Source organism: Jatropha curcas, chromosome 4 (assembly GCF_041381405.1).
Source record: "Jatropha curcas cultivar XTBG-Jc1 chromosome 4, XTBG_Jcur_1.0, whole genome shotgun sequence".
Lineage (NCBI taxonomy): Eukaryota > Viridiplantae > Streptophyta > Magnoliopsida > Malpighiales > Euphorbiaceae > Jatropha > Jatropha curcas.
Window position 1 is genome coordinate 3,414,458 of NC_143154.1, and position 20,205 is coordinate 3,434,662.

The following is a 20,205-nucleotide window of genomic DNA, read 5'->3' on the forward strand; positions in this document are numbered from 1 at the left end:
ATTTCTCTTTCTTCGTCATTCCCAACTGTTGGCGAAAATTTTCATATTTATTTGTGTTTAAACTTTTTTGTAAAAATATCAACTGGCTGATCCTCCGTCTTGATATATTTCATTTTTATCTCTCCTTGTAGAACCTTCTCTCTGATAAAGTGATAGTGAACCTCCACGTGTTTTGTTCTTGCATGAAATATCGGATTCTCAGCCATTTGTATAGCCGAATGACTATCACAATTCAATGGAATCAGATAGTTGATGGGTTGATGCAGATCGTTCATAAGCTGTGACAACCAAACACTTTCCTGAGCTGTTGTTGCTACTGCTCGATACTCAACTTCTGTAGTGGAAAGTGACGCTGTAGGTTGTCTCTTGCTGCACCAAGAGATTGCTCCTGAACCAAGACTAAATGCATAGCCTGTTGTCGAGTGCCGAGTGTCGTGATCTCCTGCATAATCAGCATCGCAATATCCTTCCAACTTGATAATTTCACCTCTATTATAAAAGATCCCATAATCGATTGTACTTTTGACATATCTCAATATTCTTCGAACTGCTTCCAAGTGAGGTTTCTTAGGCTTCTGCATAAATCGGCTAACTACTCCAACTGCAAAGGAAATGTCCATCCGTGTCATAGTGAGATAGATTAGGCTTCCCACTAGTTGCCTATACATAGTAGCATCTTGGAGATCATTCCCTTCATGAGCACACAGCTTGATATTAGCATCCATTGGAGTAGATATCGGCTTGCATTCCATCATTCCAAACCTCTTCAGCAGATCTTTGCATACTTCTGTTGTCCGAGGTACAAACCTTCCTTGGCTTCTTCTATCTCCAATCCAAGGAAATCCCTGAGCTTTCCTATCTCTTTCATCTTGAAACGAGTAGCCAAATTTTCTCGGATGAGTTGAATCTCTTCGATGTTGTCGCCAGTGACTATTAAATCATCAACGTATACTAGCACTATAGCTAGTCTTCCTTCCTGATCTTTCATAAACAAGCTGGAGTCTGCTAGTGCCATAACATATCCATTCTTGACAAGGAATTCTGCAATCTTGCCATACCAAGCCCTCGGTGCTTATTCTAGACCATAGAGAGCTTTCCTTAGCTTACACACATAGTTAGGATTTTCAAGACTTCTGAACCCTAGTGGTTGCTCCATGTATATTTCATGATCAACTTCACCATGTAAGAATGTGTTCTTCACATCGATCTGCCACAAAGGCCATGACTTACTAGCTGCTAAAGCTAGTAATACTCGCACAGTAGTGATCTTGGCAACTGGACTAAATGTCTCATCATAGTCCAAGCCATACTGCTGAGAAAATCCATGAGCAACCAGTCTTGCTTTGTATCGCTCAATTGATCCATCCGAGCGAGTTTTGATTTTGTAGACCCATTTGCAAGAGATAGGTTTCACATCTCTTGGTTTTGGCACTAATTCCCATGTTTGATTTTGCTCCAGAGCAACAATTTCTTCTTCCATCGCAGTAGTCCTCTCCATCTTCTTTGATGCTTCTTCATAAGCTGTTGGCTCCTTTATCTCTGCTATAACAGCATTTGCATATTTTGGATTAGGCCTTCTTTCTCGAGCCGATCGCCGAAGTAGAGGATAATTTGGATCTTTTTCTTCTTGACTTGGCTGCTGTTGTTCATATACACCTATCTTCCATGGGCTCTTCGATTTCTCTTGAACTCTGGATGGCTCTGCTTGACCTTTCTCTAGGATGAACTCTCCCTCTCCTATCTTCTTTTCAACTTTTTCTTGAATTTCTTTTGAGTCTGGTAGCATGGTTGCTTGAGATGACCACCAAGACGATGTCTCATCAAAGACCACATTTCGTGAAATATGGCACTTGTTAGTTATAGGATCACAACGTCTCTAGCCTTTTCTTTGCTCATCATAACCAACGAATATGCAGCGAAGTGCCTTTTTGTCAAACTTGCTTCGAAGTTCATCCGGAACGAAGACATAACACACACATCCAAAAACGCAAAAATGACTTATAGTTGGTTTAATGTTCCACAGTTTCTAGAATGGGGATGTAAACTCCAGTCTTGCTTAAGGCAGTCTGTTGGTGACGTACACAACTGTCTTCATGCACTCTGCCCAAAATCTAGCCGGCACATTCTTCGCATGGAGCAAACTCCTACAAATCTCCATTAGGTGTCGATTCTTTCTCTCAACAACTCGATTTTGCTGCGGTGTTCTTGGACACGTGAATTGCCTTCCAATGCCTTGCTCTTGGCAATATTTAGTGAATTCGTCAGACGTGTACTCTCCATCATTGTCGGTGCGAAGGCATCTAATTTTATTTTTGACTTCTTTCTCAACTTTGTTCTTGAAAGCTTTGAATTTTTCAAAAACTTCCGACTTCTCTACCATGAAATCTACCCAAACATATCTCGAGTAGTCGTCGATGAAAGTAATCATGTACCTCATGTTACTGTTTGTAGGTTGCTTGATCCGTCCAAGAACATCTGAATGTATTAACTCCAATGGCACCTTGGCTCTATGTTTTGACTCTTCAAAGGGAAGTTGGTGAGCTTTTCCATATTGGCATCCAGCACATATAGTGCCTTCTCGGCATTCCAATTAAGGAAGACCTTTAAGCATGGACTTCTTCATCATCACCTTAAGCTTGTGATAACTAACATGTCCCAGACGAGCGTGCCACAAGTCAGTTGTCTCACTCTTTCTTGTTCGGTGAACATAGGCTTCTTGTGCTGACATGATGTAGATTGATTCTACTCGTCATCCTTCCATGACTGGATCTCCGATTAATTTAAGGTTACGATAAACCTTCACATTATCAGGACCGAATACCACATAATTACCTGCACTTGCTATTTATGATACAAAGAGCAAGTTTTTCTTCATCCTTGGCACATGGTAAACCATAAGTAACTCCATTTTCTCCTTACTAGAGGGAGAAACAATGGTTGTCTTTCCAATGTGAGCTATTGGCTATCTCATGTTATTTGCTGTGACTACAACACGACCTCCATCATAATTGGATACATTCGAGAATTTCTCCTTGTTTCCTGTCATGTGATTAGAACTTCCAGAATCAACTATCCAATCATCAACATGGTTGATTCTATCACTTACAGATATTAATGATGATTCCTGCTCGGGTCCTTTTATCATCATCTCTACTAGCTTTTGTAGCGAATATTCTTCCTCCTGAACAAAGGAACTGTGAATATCCCATTCCTCTTCATTTTGTTGCTCGTTCTGGGTTTTTGCTGTGTTTCCTTCTACTCGTCTGCTTCGACATTCTCGGGCAAAATGTCCTCTTTTGTTGCACTTATAGTAACGATCACTTTCTCGCCAGTCGTCTTTCCTATGTCTTGGCCTTGGTCCTCCTTATTGTGATGGTCTCCACTTTTGCTTTCTCCATCCTTGTTGATTGCTCCTTTCTTTTCCACCATCTACTCTCGCAACTTTTCGAAATCCCCTCTTTTTAGCAAAGAGAGCCTTCTCATCATCCTTCAAAGTTACTTTAGACATTTTTTCGTCCAAAGTCTCTTCATTGGACAAGATATTCTCTAACTCGTCTAGGGTTGGTTGTGTAGCCCAACCACGAGTAGCAGTCACAAGACCCTTAAATTCAGGTCTTAGACCGTGGATGATGATCCTCCTCATCCTTGTCTCATTGTCTAGATCTAATTTTGAAATCTCCTCACATAAAGATTTTACTTTAGAGAAGTATTGACTTACAGTGATGTTATGTTGCGAGATTGAGAACAACTCGTTTTCGAGCTGTTGTAGTTTTACTTCATTCTTCTTGGTGAAAGCAGACTTGAGGATGTCCCATGCTTCCTTTGGTGTTTTAGCCGACTTGATTCGTTGCATCTGCTCATCTTCTACTGCAACCGTCAACACATACATCGCCTTCCCACATTTTATCTCCCACTCTTTCAAAGCTTTCGCATCCCCAACTGGTGGTGTAGTATTATCTCCTCCGACGATATCCCATAAGTCTTAACCTATGAGATAATATCTCATACGGGTACTCCAGTTCCCGTAATTGTTGCTATTTAGCTTCTCGATGCTATTAGCAACTCCAGAAAAATCTGCAATAAGGTACTGGTGTTCTTGACACTAACCAATGCACGACGGTCTCTAACTAATCACGATCACAATCGTTGCTTGTGAATCTTGTTGTTGCTTGAACAACAGTCCCCGACTGTTAATTCCAGCAGAGTAACAATACCCTACACTTGTAAATGAACACCACAAAATACCACGGCTACAACAACTACCACCACAACCAGGCTCTGATACCTCTTGTTGGTTATCAGTGCAGTGATAAACTCCAAGATTGATTAATAATTTATAACACTAAAAATAATAACGGGAAAGACAACCAAAATAATACTAACATAAAACACAAAATATAATTGTATTACTAAGAAGCAAATATTCAAAAAGCTTAAGGAAAAGTTTACTTACTTGGTTTTTGCTTGGTGCTTACAAATGAGAGAAGGGGTGATATTTATAGGCATTTCCACCTCCTCAATGTACGGCTAAAATTTACTTATAAAAATGGACATTCTAGATTTCAAGGAACATTCTAGAGTTAAGTACATATTTCACAAAATATCTTTAAATGAGAGTATTCTAGAATACCCTAGGTATTTACACACTTTGTGGGCTTGAATCAACTATCTTTGGGCTAAAGGCTTTCCAAGTCTTGACTTATTATGACAACTCATTTTGGTGGTGACTTTTCTAAATTAATTGGTGATATTTAATAAAGGGAAGTAAGAAAACATTCATATGATAAGAAGGTAGCACTTGTGCTACAAACTTAAGCAAAATCTCCTTTTTAGCCATAGACAGAGTTCTATTGTTCCTATAATTAATAGGATTTCAAAATCTCTCTTTTAATTAATTAAAGATATGCTGGTCATTCTATATAATTACTTAAAATAAAATAAAATATATGATATATAAATATATTTAATAAATCTTATAAAATCTACTTGATCCCACTATCCCTAAAAATCCTCAATTAAAAAGGATATTTTGACGGCTAATAGTGGAGAGATTCTCTGCACTACCCCACCTCTTATTTCCCTGTATAAAACGTTGAAACAAATATAGACAGACAATTTTCTAATAATTCATATTCCTTCTAAAGATCAAACTCAGCTAAAACACAAAATATATTTTTGAGATTAAGAATTACCACCACTTAAGGGATTAAAGACTCCTAAGATTCTGGTGACTAAAACCTTATTATCCTCATAAACATTCGAGCTAAAAATAATGCCCGACTTCTCAAAATTTACAACATGACCTGAGGCCTCCTCATAGCAGCTTTTCACCTTTAATTAATTAGTTTATTTAGATTTCTTATATTTTCCATGAAGCAAATTTTTAGGCTGATTCGCTTACAGAATTTGCGAGTTTGCAAGCTTTGAGTCTTCACATTCTTGATCGCCATCATGATAATATTAATTCATAGCTCATGCATGATGCGGCTAGGATAACTTATCCAAAATGGTGTAGTAGCTAGTCTTTTCTTTTTTTGTTTGCATATTATAAAAATAAATAAATAAACAAACAAAAGAAATTGGAAATTACTCACTGAATACTTCCATTAATGACTCATGTAAACTCATGAACTTCACTTGAATGTGAGAAATATAGAAACCTTAACCAAAATGTCTCTAACCAAAACTAATGATTTTCCCATTTCTATAAGAGTGTAAACTATCTTTACTCTCTATTAACAATAATATAAATCTTGCAAAAAAAAGCAGTACACAAGTATAACATTGCCATTTCAAGCTTTACACTGTTAATAAGATTGATTTGTCCTTATTAGGCTTTTGAGCATAACTATGTTATCTTTCTCACTAAATTAAAGATTAAACCCATAACATAACAACAAGAATTATTTTCTTGGTTTATTATATTCCTTCATGTATAAAATGTTCTCATCATATTACATCCGTTTAGTTTTACCTAACATAATTGTTTACTTAAAGAGGTTTAAGGAAAGGCCTAGTCAATCGCATAGCAAAAATTGTACTTTGTAACAATGTCACGTCTTCTTCATTGCACTTCCCAACATGACACGTTACTGCTATTAACCCTATCTTGAAACTCGCACTTTCACAAATTTAGCAGGTATTCTTAGTTACACAACAACCCACTTTTGCTTTACCTCTCCTGAAATAGAAACTAGTCTTTTTCTTTATTTTCTTGTTTTCTTTTGCTCTGTTATCTTCAAGAATCAAGAAAAGCCTATGCTCCATACACAAAACAGTTATCAGATCTCTTCGTTTTGTATAGTGGGTTTTGATTATCAAGAAGAAAGGAAAAATGGGTCGTGGAAAGATTGAGATCAAGAGAATTGAAAACTCTACCAACAGACAGGTTACTTATTCCAAGAGAAGAAATGGTATTTTCAAAAAAGCCCAAGAACTCACTGTTCTTTGTGATGCTAAGGTTTCTCTTATCATGTTTTCTAGTACTGGAAAATTCCATGAGTTCATTAGCCCTACAACATCGTACGTTCATAGATCAAGTCCCTTCTTTTATTTTTTTTTTTCTTGAGATTTAGGTTTTGTAAAACCCTAATATAATATTTGGGGTTTGCGTGTGTATGTGTGTTTTGTTTTTTAATAATCTGCAGGACAAAGAAGATATTTGATCAATATCAGAAGAATTTAGGGATAGATCTGTGGAGCACTCATTATGAGGTTGATCTCTCTTTAATTTTTAGTGTCAATTCTTTTCTTTGTTGAAATTTTTAGTAACTGTTTGATCTATAAGTTTCATTAGGTTGAATTTGTTTTTTTTTTTTTTAATATTGAGATTATTAATTATTTGCAGAGAATGCAAGAAAACTTGAGAAAGCTGAGAGAGATCAACACTAAGCTGAGAAGAGAAATCAGGTAATTAATTAATCACTGTAATTTCTAAATTAGGAATATTCTTTTGTTTTCTTTTCCTTCGCCAAAAAAAAAAAAAGAAAAATTTCTTTAATTTTCAGAAATTATATATTAATCTAGCAGGAAAAGTCATAATAGCCTATTTTATAGTGTAAGACTTTAGAGGTTAATTTAAATCCTTTGCCTTCCCTTTAAAAATTTTTTATGTTAATAAAAATAAATTATATTTAGCATATATATTGTTTTTAATATAAAAGTTGCATTAGCAGGCAAAGACTGGGTGAGGATTTGAACGATCTGAGCATTGATGAGATGAGGAGTCTGGAGGAAAGAATGGATTCGGCTTTGAAGCTTGTACGTGACAAGAAGGTATTAGATTTGTATTTATTTATCTCAATTAATTAATTAATCTGCTTTTGCAATTTTGTGCTTTACTTTTAGTTTGAGAATAATAATAACTTTGAAGGTGTTTTTTTTTTCTCTTTTAAAGATTATAAATTATAAAATTAACATTCTCCGGTAAGGTTCTGACGCACTAAGGGCCTCTTGGCTCAGTTTTACGCCGGGATTTGTTAAGTTTTCCCTGATATTAATCAATAAAAATTATATTTGCTGATAAAAAATAAATTGTAAGTTAACTTGCAAAGTTAGATTAGCAGTAAGGCTTTTAATCTTGGATTCTTATGTTTTTCACTTCTTTAATTTGTTGGAAAAACTTCAAATCACAAAGTTTTTTGTATCTATGGCATAAAAAGATATATTCTTTTTCAACTTCATAAGCTTTCGTCGCAAAGTACGTAATATAAATTGCCAAACCTCAAATTCTTTTGAGCTCTAGAAAAGGCAAGAAGATAAAGTTTCTCCTTTAGGGTTTCAATTTTTTTTCTTGTTTCTCATTTCTTATACTTACTGAATGTGTTTAAATTATGAAACCAATTAACTGTTTCAACTTATGTTGATGGTTTTTTAACAGTACCGTTTGATCGAAACAAAGACAGGAACCCAAAGAAAGAAGGTGAGTTAACATAATAGTGTATATATACATGTAAATTCATATCATATACTTGAATTAATTAATTGTAATTAATTTGTTAATCAGATGCCTCACCCTTTCTTTCTCTCTCTTTTTCTTCTTCTTCTTTTTTTTTTTTTTTTTTTTTATTTATTTCAGGTAAAAAGTTTAGAGGAAAGGTATGGAGATCTCCTTCTTGAATTTGTAAGTATTCTAATATTTCTTTTTGGCTTTTGCTGTTCTTAATTTTCATGAAAATTAATAAATGGGAGCATGAAAATGGTGTAATTAATATTTTCTTCTTTTTTGTTCCAATTTGAATTCTAAGGATGCAATTGGAAAATGTGAAGATCCACAATACGGTTTAGTGGAGAATGAAGGAGATTATGAATCTGCTGTTGCACTTGCAAATGGGGCTTCTAACCTTTATGCTTTCCGCCTCCACAACGGCCACCACCCTACGGCTAACCTTCACCACGGAGGAGGGTTCGGACCCCATGAACTCCGCCTTGCTTGAGTGGCGCTACGAGTCATTTAAAATTATCAGTTTAATCTAATTAATCTACTATCAAACGTGTTTTTATATGTTCGGGTATCATTTAGAATAAGAATTTACAATTCACTATTATCATACATAAATTTATGTTTTGGCTTATGGTTTTGGAAATATATTTGGCTATCATCTGTATGCATATTTTGCTCTATTGTCTATGAAGCTTATAAACCTTTGGTATTTGGTTGGCTCAGATGAGGGGAGCTAGCTTAATAAATTTTATGAAGCATATGTTTCTGATTATTTTCTTTGAAGTTGAGTATTTGTTTTATTGAATAAAAGAAAAGAGTATTTGTTATATGTTTTAAGTTTTTCTCCTTTTTAGGGAAATAATATTCATTGATTGGTAGGATAAAAAAAATATAGATATCTGAGGAACATATAATTTTCAAAAGAAACAATAAAATAATTAATGCTCCCATTTATTTTTGTAAAATAACTGGCGGACAAATAACTCATTAAAAAATATTTTTCAAATGACTTATTTTCTGTTGTTTGTTTGTCATAAAATTAATTAAAAATATTAAAATCTTTATCGCATTAGACCACAATTAATAATAATATAAATTTTATAATTTTAAAATTTTATCGTTAAATGTGAGAAGAATGCAAAAAAAATATAAATTATGAAAGCCACCGATGGCTGGTGGTGGTAGCCGATGGTGATGGTCGGTGGTAAATGATGACTGGTGGTAGTGACTTTGATGATTAATAAACTAAAAAAATATAGATCTATAAGGTTTGTCAACATCCAAAAAATATTTTACTCTCTCAAAAATAAAAAGTTATTTTCCTTAAAAAATAATTTAATTTTCCTTTGACCAAGAAAATATTTTCCATTGACTTATTTTTCTGAACGCTTCAAACAACAAAAAATTATGAAAAATATTTTCCTGTAAGTTATTTTATGAAAACAAACATAACCTAAGAATACAAATTATAACTCTACAATCTCAGTTTGAAGGATTGAATCATACTTGGAGCAAATAATAGGTATTATCGACTCTTACACTTTATTTGAATAAATGGTCTACTCAGCAAAATTAGTTGTTTTAGTAACGCTTAACTGTTAGCCGTTTGAATAACTTTTCATAAAACGTTAAGAGTTAAACATTATATAGGTTAACTTTTATTAAACACTATAAAAATAGTGTTTAGTCAAAATATTAAAGCTATTTAAAGAGTTCTCATCGAACACAGCCAAAATAGGGTAAAATACTAACTATTTTTATGTTTATGTTTGGAAAGAAAGTTAAATATATATGGATTGTTTAATTTGATAGTATTGGAAGATAAAAAAGTATAAAATTATTAGAATATCCTTTTAATAAAACTAATTTTAAATATTTAAATAGGCTAATTTTTTAACAACATATTAATTTATAAATATTTAAGACATTTAAGAATGTGAGTGTAAAGCCAAAAAAAGATTGTAATAAATTTCGAAAAAGATATAAATTTGACAATTTAGAGTTTTAAAAAATTAAAAGGGACTAAAAAATTAAAAGGGACTAAAAAATTAAAATTTAAACTCTTTCCCAACACTCCAAAATGATGGGTTGAAAAGAGGAGATTTTGGCTGTTTTTAAACCTCAAAAATTACTTGCAAAAACTTTATAAGTTCCTTTGCGATGCATTACCTCTGTAGGTAAAAGAGCTCGAGCTAAAATGCCAAGGATTTGAGTTGAGATTACAGATTGAACAATCACAGGGGTTGAAGTTGATTGTTCATGTAGTGCTTGTTGCTCTACTCTTGACTTGGGTTTTATTGATAATTTGCTAATGAATTGTCTATAGATGCCATAATAACTAATGAGAAGTCTGAGTCTGCATCATCATACCCAGCTATGTTTGAATCAATAACAGTTTTGCCTTTGGCTTTCAGCTTTGGATAATCTTTCTTCCAATGACCTTTCTCACGACAAAAGGCACACTCATCTTTTTCAACTCTGGTTTTTGAACGAGATCTATTTTTCTTTCTCCCTTTCTTTTGGCTTCGTGAACGGCCTCCAACCACCAGAGCTTCTACTTCAGTTGCCTTTTCCTTCTTTTCTATCTTTCTCAGTTCATGGCTGTAAAGATCAGCACAAATTTCACTAAAAGTCACATCTTCATTCCCGTGAATTAGAGTCGCTGTAAGATGGTCAAATTCATCAGGAAGAGATGCCAGCAACAACAATGTCAAATCTTCGTCTCTAAATATCACATCCAAATTAAACAAATCAGCCACCAATTGATTAAACTTCGTAATATGTTCATTCATAGTGGTACCAGGAACATAATTGAAGCGATACAATTTCTTCTTCATGAAGAGTTTATTTTGATTGTTTTTCTTCAAAAATTTCTCCTCCAATGCCTTCCACAATTTGTTTGCAAAAGTTTCTTTCGAGAAAGCATATTTTTATTCTCTAGAAAGCACGACCGAATTGTATCACATGTCAGACGATTGATGGTCCTTCATTCACTCTCCTCCATCTCGTTTGGTTTCTCTTCTTCAATAGCAACATCTAGATCTTATTGAAAAAAAGCGTATAGAAGTTCACTCTGCCACATGCCGAAACGACCGGTGCCATCGAAAATCTCCACTGTAAATCTTGCATTTGATACAGCATTTCTTACTAAAGTTGATGCTATAGTAGGTGTAGTATTTTTCTTTTCGTTTGTCATTTCTACTTTAAATATTTAATAGCTATAAAATCAATTTTCAAAATGCGGAACACAACCAAGGAACCTTTTTTGTGAGGCAGATCAGACTATGCTGCAACCACAGTGAATACTTAGTAACCTTAGCGCTGATACCAACTGTTGTGGAAATTGGGCTTCTTCCACCAAATTAAAAACAATTTGTGAATTACTGTACTAAGTAACTACACCAGGTAAATTCCCAGATAAGTGGAAGAGTCACAGGTCTCACTTAAAATCCACTTGCCTAGACAGAATTTACATAGACATGCAATTAATCAGACAATAACCACCAAAAGTATTTTGCCCAACAACAGCTATTAAATAAATAAAAACAAAAGCAATAAATAAAAGAGAAGACCAGAATTTTAACGAGGTTCGGCCAATTTTTCCTACGTCCTCGGACATTACCAAATTTATATTTCACTAAAGAAATATACAAATTGATAGAGCAGAGAAACTTGTCTAACCTATTAAGTGTTGAAAGACAAGTTGAGACATCTAAAATTGAAGGAGGTAGGCTCCTTATATAGAAGAGAGGCCACCCTCTCCCTTGCTAAAATCCCGATGTGGGATTGAGCCACCAAACCAACGGATCAAACTCAGCTAAAACACAAAATATATTTTTGAGATTAAGAATTACCACCATTTAAGGGATTAAAGACTCCTATGATTCTGGTGACTAAAACCTTATTATCCTCATAAACATTCGAGCTAAAAGTAATGCCCGACTTCTCAAAATTTACAACTTGACCTGAGGCCTCCTCATAGCAGCTTTTCACCTTTAATTAATTAGTTTATTTAGATTCCTTATATTTTCCATGAAGCATATTTTAGGCTGATTCGCTTACAGAATTTGCGAGTTTGCAAGCTTCGAGTCTTCACATTCTTGATCGCCATCATGATAATATTAATTCATAGCTCATGCATGATGCGGCTAGGATAACTTATCCAAAATGGTGTAGTAGCTAGTCTTTTCTTTTTTGTTTGCATATTATAAAAATAAATAAATAAACAAACAAAAGAAATTGGAAATTACTCACTGAATACTTCCATTAATGACTCATGTAAACTCATGAACTTCACTTGAATGTGAGAAATATAGAAACCTTAGCCAAAATATCTCTAACCAAAACTAAACGATTTTCCCATTAGTCTTTTCTATAAATAAACTAATGCTTTTCCCATTTCTATAACCGTGTAAACTATCTTTACTCTCTATTAACAATAATATAAATCTTGCGAAAAAAAGCAGTACAAAAGTATAACATTGCCATTTCAAGCTTTTCACTGATAATAAGATTGATTTGTCCTTATTAGGCTTTTGAGCATCACTGTGTTATCTTTCTCACTAAATTAAAGATTAAACCCATAACATAACGACAAGAATTATTTTCTTAGTTTATTATATTCCTTCATGTATAAAATGTTCTCATCATATTACATCCATTTAGTTTTACCTAACATAATTGTTTACTTAAAGAGGTTTAAGGAAAGGCCTTGTCAATCGCATAGCACAAATTGTACTTTGTAACAATGTCCTGTCTTCTTCATTGCACTTCCCAACATGACACGTTACTGCTATTAACCCTATCTTGAAACTCTCACTTTCACAAATTTAGCAGGTATTCTTAGTTACACAACAACCCACTTTTGCTTTACCTCTCCTGAAATAGAAACTAGTCTTTTTCTTTATTTTCTTGTTTTCTTTTGCTCTGTTATCTTCAAGAATCAAGAAAAGCCTATGCTCCATACACAAAACAGTTATCAGATCTCTTCGTTTTGTATAGTGGGTTTTGATTATCAAGAAGAAAGGAAAAATGGGTCGTGGAAAGATTGAGATCAAGAGAATTGAAAACTCTACCAACAGACAGGTTACTTATTCCAAGAGAAGAAATGGTATTTTCAAAAAAGCTCAAGAACTCACTGTTCTTTGTGATGCTAAGGTTTCTCTTATCATGTTTTCTAGTACTGGAAAATTCCATGAGTTCTTTAGCCCTACAACATCGTACGTTCATAGATCAAGTCCCTTCTTTTATTTAATTTTTTTTTTCTTGAGATTTAGGTTTTGTAAAACCCTAATATAATATTTGGGGTTTGCGTGTGTATGTGTGTTTTGTTTTTTAATAATCTGCAGGACAAAGAAAATATTTGATCAATATCAGAAGAATTTAGGGATAGATCTGTGGAGCACTCACTATGAGGTTAATCTCTCTTTAATTTTTAGTGTCAATTCTTTTCTTTGTTGAAATTTTTAGTAACTGTTTGATCTATAAGTTTCATTAGGTTGAATTTGTTTTTTTTTTTTTTTTTTTTTTTTTTTTTTTTTTTAATATTGAGATTATTAATTATTTGCAGAGAATGCAAGAAAACTTGAGAAAGCTGAGAGAGATCAACACTAAGCTGAGAAGAGACATCAGGTAATTAATTAATCACTGTAATTTCTAAATTAGGAATATTCTTTTGTTTTCTTTTCCTTCGCCAAAAAAAAAAGAAAGAAAAATTTCTTTAATTTTCAGAAATTATATATTAATCTAGCAGGAAAAGTCATAATAGCCTATTTTATAGTGTAAGACTTTAGAGGTTAATTTAAATCCTTTGCCTTCCCTTTAAAAATTTTTTATGTTAATAAAAATAAATTATATTTAGCATAGATATTGTTTTTAATATAAAAGTTGCATTAGCAGGCAAAGACTGGGTGAGGATTTGAACGATCTGAGCATTGACGAGATGAGGAGTCTGGAGGAAAGAATGGATTCGGCTTTGAAGCTTGTACGTGACAAGAAGGTATTAGATTTGTATTTATTTATCTCAATTAATTAATTAATCTGCTTTTGCAATTTTGTGCTTTACTTTTAGTTTGAGAATAATAATAACTTTGAAGGTGTTTTTTTTTTTCTCTTTTAAAGATTATAAATTATAAAATTAACATTCTCCGGTAAGGTTCTGGCGCACTAAGGGCCTCTTGGCTCAGTTTTACGCCGGGATTTGTTAAGTTTTCCCTGATATTAATCAATAAAAATTATATTTGCTGATAAAAAATAAATTGTAAGTTAACTTGCAAAGTTAGATTAGCAGTAAGGCTTTTAATCTTGGATTCTTATGTTTTTCACTTCTTTAATTTGTTGGAAAAACTTCAAATCACAAAGTTTTATGTATCTATGGCATAAAAAGATATATTCTGTCTCAACTTCATAAGCTTATTAGATAAGATAACAACGTAGTTGTTGCAAAGACTTATTCAAATTCTATTCTGTTATATTTAGATATATACAAGTTCCTTGAAACAAGGATTAGAAGAGTCTGTAATCATGTATTTAAATTACACTTGTACGTGAATAGATTATTACTTCCTCTAATCGTTTTATGGTATCAGAGCCTTTTTCTCAAACAGCATTTTTTTTTTGATCCTATCTGCGATTCTTCTATCCCTTTTCAATGACTAATCCTCTAGAAGAAACCAGTTCCGCCACTCCTACCGTTCTTCAAATGCCAACCCTAAACCCCTCTGAAACTCAATTAGTTTCCATTAATGCCTCCGCTCAAGCTCCACTTAAACTGACTGCCACAAACTACCAATCGTGGCATACTCAGTGGTACTCTCTATTGGTTGGTTATGATTTTCTTAAGTTTGTTGAGAACCCTATTGCTAGTAATCTGACAACCAGTTCCTATCTGTTTCGTCAAGATCAGCTCCTTCGAAGCGCTATGATTGCTTCTCTTTCTCCCGATGTTGTCTCTTATGTTGTTGGTGAGAAAACTTCTCACGATGTTTGGGTTACTCTGGAGAAAACCTATGCTAAGCCATCTCAAGCTCGCATTATGAGCTTGAGAGAGTCTCTATTTACAGCTAAGAAAGGGATCTCATCAGTTACTGAGTTTCTCCAGAAAATTAAATCGATCACCACTACACTTGCTGCTGCTGGTGTTGTATTACGATGAATGAAATTGTTCTCCATGTTCTTCATGGTCTACCTGCTGAATATAAGGAGGTTTCGGCTGCCATTCGAGCACGTGACTCTGAGATTTCTTTTGACGATCTTCATGATAAATTGACTGACTTTGAGAGTCAATTGAATCGTGAGTCGAATTTGATTGTTACTCCCACAACGGTGAATTATACTGCGAAAAACAAAGCTGGATCGTCAACTGCTGCTCCTCAATCTTCCGCTTTTGTTGATTCTGGAAATTTTTCAGGTACTCCTACTTCCTCGACCTACAAAAACAGGGTTAAATGTGAATTTTGTGACAGGCCTGGGCATGTCACCAAACAATGTTTTAAACTCAAGAAATTGCTCCCATGGCTATTTAATGAAAACTCCACTGCTGCTGGTTCAAAGACTCAAGCTCAAGTTAGTTGTGTTACTAGCAATTGACAGACAAATGATCCTCGTTGTGTTGTCGATTCAGGTGCAAATCAGCATGTGGTAGAAGATTTAAAGAATCTGGCTATTCATTCAAATTATGAAGGCAGTGATAAGGTTTTCCTTGGTGATGGTAAATCCTATCCAATTTCTCATACAGGGACTGTTACCTTAAATTCTGCCACCAAGCCTTTGAGTTTAAAGAATGTTTTATGTGTTCCTGCTCTTGACAAGAATCTTATTTCTGTTTATAAATTGTGCACTAATAATAATGTTGAGGTGACATTTAATCCCTTTCTGTTTACTGTGAAGGATTTGAGCACAGGGGCACTGCTAGCGGAAGGGAAGCCCACTAATGGCATTTATGAATGGCCGCCCAATCTGTCAAGAGGTTCTTCTTTGAGCATTAATCATATTGTTGCTTCTTCACAGCCCCTATGGCATCGTCGACTAGGCCACCCTTCAACACCTATCTTGCGTCTTATTTTGCAGTCATTTGATTTATCAGTTTCAAATAATAATTTCTTTTGTGATTCATGTAAGTGCAACAAAATGCACAAGTCTCCATTTTTTGAGTCCACTATGACAAGCTCTGCTCCATTGGAGTTAATTTATAGTGACGTTTGGGGACCGTCACCAGTCACTTCTATTGATGAATTTCGGTATTATATCATTTTTGTCGATCATTTTACCAAATTTGTGTGGTTGTTTCCTTTGAAAAGAAAATCTGACGTGTCTTCAATTTTTCTGGCATTTCAGAATCTTGTTGAAAACTACTTCAATAGGAAAATTAAATCAATATATTCGGATAATGGGGGGAATTTATACACCTAAAAGCTTACTTGCAAGAAAAAGAGATTTCTCATTTTCTTACTCCACCCTACACACCAGAACATAACGCCACAGCTAAGCGTTGACATCGACAAATTGTCGAAACCGGGCTCACATTACTTCATCAAGCCAATCTACCACTATCTTTTTGGACTTATGCTTTTCAGACAGCCGTATATTTAATCAATAAAATGCCAACCTCTATTTTGGACAAGAAATCACCTTTCTACTGTCTTCATGGCAAAGAACCCAATTATGCTAAATTAAAGGTTTTTGGGTGTTTATGTTATCCTTGGATTCGTCCATTTAATAAACATAAACTGGAAAAACGTTCTCTTCCTTGTGTTTTTATTGGGTATTCAGCTACTCAAAGTGCTTACAAGTGCTATGATCCTCATTCATCCACAATCTATCTTTCTCGTCATGTTGACTTTATAGAATCTGACTTTCCGTTTAATTCTCTAGCCACAGGTTTAGAACGACCTGATTCTCATACATTAGATACCTGGTCACCCATACATTTTATTTTACCAATGTCTGCAGGTCTTGACAGTATTGGGCAACCAAATTATGTGAACACTGATTCCTCGGCTTCTCCTTCGCTAGTTCAGCAGCAACCCGAACACAGTAACATCTCGGATTCTGGTTCAGGTACTGAAATTTCTAATTCACCTATTTTATTACCTACTCCAAGTGATGTTGTGAGCAGCTTGCCGTTGGCCTCTAATCTCAATCAGAATGTACATCCAATGGTGACACGCAGCAAAAATCAAATTCGAAAGCCAATTAATAGACTGTGTCTATCCACTGAAGTTTAATCTGATATTCAATTTGTTCCCAAGACTGTTGCTCAGGCATTGAAGGATCCGAAGTGGCGATCTGCCATGGAAGAAGAATATCAAGCCCTCATGAAGCAGAAAACTTGGAGTTTGGTTCCTTTGGAAAAAGCAAATAATGTTGTTAGCTGTAAATGGATGTTTCGCATAAAGCATGATTCCAAGGGAATTCCAGTTCGATATAAAGCACGTCTGGTGGCACGAGGATTTACTTAAAGACCAAGACTTGATTTTGATCAGACCTTCTCTCCTGTTGCAAAACATCCCACAGTTTGGGTTATACTATCTATTGTTGTTAGTAAAAATTGGCCTCTTCGACAGGTGGATGTCAATAATGTCTTCCTTCATGGCAAATTAAATGAAGATGTGTTTATGGAGCAGCCACCTGGTTTTATTCAACATCACAATTTGAAATTTGTGTGCAAATTGGAGAAGTCTCTCTACTGATTAAAACAGGCTCCAAGGGTGTGGTACTCTGCTTTAGCGTCGTTTCTGATAACTGCTGGTTTTCAGCAATCCAAATCAGATTCTTGCCTATTTATATATCATCGATAAGGGACTGTTCTTTATTTACTAGTTTACGTTGATGATATAATTATTACTGGGAGTAGTGCTATGCGAATTGAAGCATTCATTAATCAATTGGGTAAGGCATTCTCTATTAAAGATTTGGGGAACCTTCACTATTTTCTGGGTGTTGAGGTCAAGAGAACAGCCACAGGTCTGTTTCTCTCACAACATAATTATATACGTGACCTTCTAGAGAAAGCTCACATGCATGAAGCCAAATCTGCATCTACACCAATGTCTTCGACCATGACACTCAATTCTTCAGATTCTGCTTGTTTACAGGATGCTACTGTCTATCGAGCTCTAATAGGAAGTTTACAATACCTATTGCTTACAAGACCAGATGTGACATTTGTTGTTAATAAACTAGCGCAATACATGTCAAAGCCGACTAAAAAACATTGGACTGCTCTTAAACGACTTTTGCGGTATTTGGTTGGTACATTTGATTTTGGATTGAATCTTTGTAGACAAACTGATGATGATTTACATGCATTCTCCGATGCGGATTGAGCGGGAAATCACGATGATAGGACCTCTACTAGTGCCTACATAATTTTTCTAGGAAAGAACCCAGTTGCCTGGTCTTCAAAGAAGCAGAAAACTGTAGCAAGAAGCTCAACTGAAGCTGAATATAAATCCGTAGCCTCCACAGCAGCTGATTTGGCATGGGTCAGAAATTTATTAGATGAATTGCAGTTTCCAAGACCCAAATCTCCGATGATCTACTATGATAATTTGGGAGCTACTTATGTTGCAGCAAACCCGGTCTTTCACTCTCGCATGAAACACATTGCCATAGATTATCATTTTGTACGGCAACAAGTGCAAAATGGAACTCTTCGAGTCACTCATATCTCGGCAAAAGACCAACTTGCTGATATGCTAACAAAGCCCTTATCTTTCACAGCATTCAGCAATTTCAGAAACAAGATTAGTGTTACAGACTGTACACCATCTTGCGGGGGCGTATTAGATAAGATAACAACGTAGTTGTTGCAAAGACTTATTTAAATTCTATTCTGTTATATTTAGATATATACAAGTTCCTTGAAACAAGGATTAGAAGAGTCTGTAATCATGTATTTAAATTACACTTGTATATGAATAGATTATTACTTCCTCTAATCGTTTTAAAGCTTTCATCTCAAAGTACGTAATATAAATTGCCAAACCTCAAATTCTTTTGGGCTCTAGAAAAGGCAAGAAGATAAAGTTTCTCCTTTAGGGTTTCAATTTTTTTTCTTGTTTCTCATTTCTTATACTTACTGAATGTATTCAAATTATGAAACCAATTAACTGTTTCAACTTATGTTGATGGTTTTTTTACAGTACCGTTTGATCGAAACAAAGACAGGAACCCAAAGAAAGAAGGTGAGTTAACATAATAGTGTACATATACATGTAAATTCATATCTTATACTTGAATTAATTAATTGTAATTAATTTGTTAATCAGATGCCTCACCCTTTCTTTCTCTCGCTTCTTCTTCTTCTTCTTTTTTTTTTTTTTTTTTTTATTTCAGGTAAAAAGTTTAGAGGAAAGGTATGGAGATCTCCTTCATGAATTTGTAAGTATTCTAACATTTCTTTTTGGCTTTTGTTGTTCTTAATTTTCATGAAAATTAATAAATGGGAACATGAAAATGGTGTAATTAACATTTTCTTCTTTTTGTTCCAATTTGAATTCTAAGGATGCAATTGCAAAATGTGAAGATCCACAATACGTTTTAGTGGAGAATGAAGGAGATTATGAATCAGCTGTTGTACTTGCAAATGGGGCTTCTAACCTTTATGCTTTCCGCCTCCACAACGGCCACCACCCTACGGCTAACCTTCACCACGGAGGAGGGTTCGGACCCCATGAACTCCGCCTTGCTTGAGTGGCGCTACGAGTCATTTAAAATTATCAGTTTAATCTAATTAATCTACTATCAAACGTGTTTTTATATGTTCGGGTATCATTTAGAATAAGAATTTACAATTCACTATTATCATACATAAATTTATGTTTTGGCTTATGGTTTTGGAAATATATTTGGCTATCATCTGTATGCATATTTTGCTCTATTGTCTATGAAGCTTATAAACCTTTGGTATTTGGTTGGCTCAGATGAGGGGAGCTAGCTTAATAAATTTTATGAAGCATATGTTTCTGATTATTTTCTTTGAAGTTGAGTATTTGTTTTATTGAATAAAAGAAAAGAGTATTTGTTATATGTTTTAAGTTTTTCTCCTTTTTAGGGAAATAATATTTATTGATTGGTAGGATAAAAAAATATAGATATCTTAAGACCGTATAATTTTCAAAAGAAACAATAAAATAATTAATGCTCCCGTATGTTTCCGTAAAATAACTGATGGGAAAATAACTCGTTGAAAAATATTTTTCATAGAAAATTTTTTCCTTAAAAAATATTTTCCAAATGACTTATTTTTTGTTGTTTGGTTA

The 20,205-nt window shown here is 34.3% G+C and overlaps 2 protein-coding genes across 5 annotated transcripts; both read left to right on the top strand.

The window, feature by feature from the left end:
* Positions 1-6,192: 6,192 nt before the first annotated feature.
* Positions 6,193-8,714, top strand: LOC149496698 (agamous-like MADS-box protein TM6). Its single transcript, XM_089720674.1, has 7 exons — positions 6,193-6,522; positions 6,648-6,714; positions 6,848-6,909; positions 7,176-7,275; positions 7,880-7,921; positions 8,078-8,122; positions 8,247-8,714. Exons 1-7 carry the CDS (start codon positions 6,335-6,337, stop codon positions 8,433-8,435), a joined length of 693 nt encoding a protein of 230 aa, XP_089576800.1. The 5' UTR covers positions 6,193-6,334; the 3' UTR covers positions 8,436-8,714.
* A 4,059-nt stretch (positions 8,715-12,773) lies between these two features.
* Positions 12,774-19,915, top strand: LOC105639061 (agamous-like MADS-box protein TM6). 4 transcript variants are annotated; one of them, XM_089720352.1, is made up of 7 exons: positions 12,783-13,161; positions 13,291-13,357; positions 13,512-13,573; positions 13,841-13,940; positions 15,830-15,908; positions 16,892-16,999; positions 17,191-19,130. In XM_089720352.1, exons 1-7 carry the CDS (start codon positions 12,974-12,976, stop codon positions 17,301-17,303), a joined length of 717 nt encoding a protein of 238 aa, XP_089576478.1. In that variant the 5' UTR covers positions 12,783-12,973; the 3' UTR covers positions 17,304-19,130. The 4 variants fall into 4 exon arrangements, with proteins under 4 accessions (XP_089576476.1, XP_089576477.1, XP_089576478.1 ...); XM_089720353.1 differs by lacking the exons at positions 15,830-15,908; positions 16,892-16,999 and adding exons at positions 19,280-19,324; positions 19,448-19,915 and having other exon boundaries at positions 12,811-13,161; positions 19,087-19,128; XM_089720351.1 differs by having other exon boundaries at positions 12,780-13,161; positions 16,892-19,130.
* Positions 19,916-20,205: the final 290 nt, after the last annotated feature.

What these genes read in the sequence shown, in the direction of transcription:
- LOC149496698 (XM_089720674.1), top strand. Translation starts at nt 6,335, where the DNA reads ATGGGTCGTGGAAAGATTGAGATCAAGAGAATTGAAAACTCTACCAAC. An exon ending in TTCATTAGCCCTACAACATC is followed by an intron (nt 6,523 to 6,647) that starts GTACGTTCATAG and finishes AATAATCTGCAG; the next exon opens with GACAAAGAAGATATTTGATC. An exon ending in AGCTTGTACGTGACAAGAAG is followed by an intron (nt 7,276 to 7,879) that starts GTATTAGATTTG and finishes GTTTTTTAACAG; the next exon opens with TACCGTTTGATCGAAACAAA.
- LOC105639061 (XM_089720350.1), top strand. Translation starts at nt 12,974, where the DNA reads ATGGGTCGTGGAAAGATTGAGATCAAGAGAATTGAAAACTCTACCAAC. An exon ending in TGTGGAGCACTCACTATGAG is followed by an intron (nt 13,358 to 13,511) that starts GTTAATCTCTCT and finishes AATTATTTGCAG; the next exon opens with AGAATGCAAGAAAACTTGAG. An exon ending in AGCTTGTACGTGACAAGAAG is followed by an intron (nt 13,941 to 15,829) that starts GTATTAGATTTG and finishes TTTACTGTGAAG; the next exon opens with GATTTGAGCACAGGGGCACT.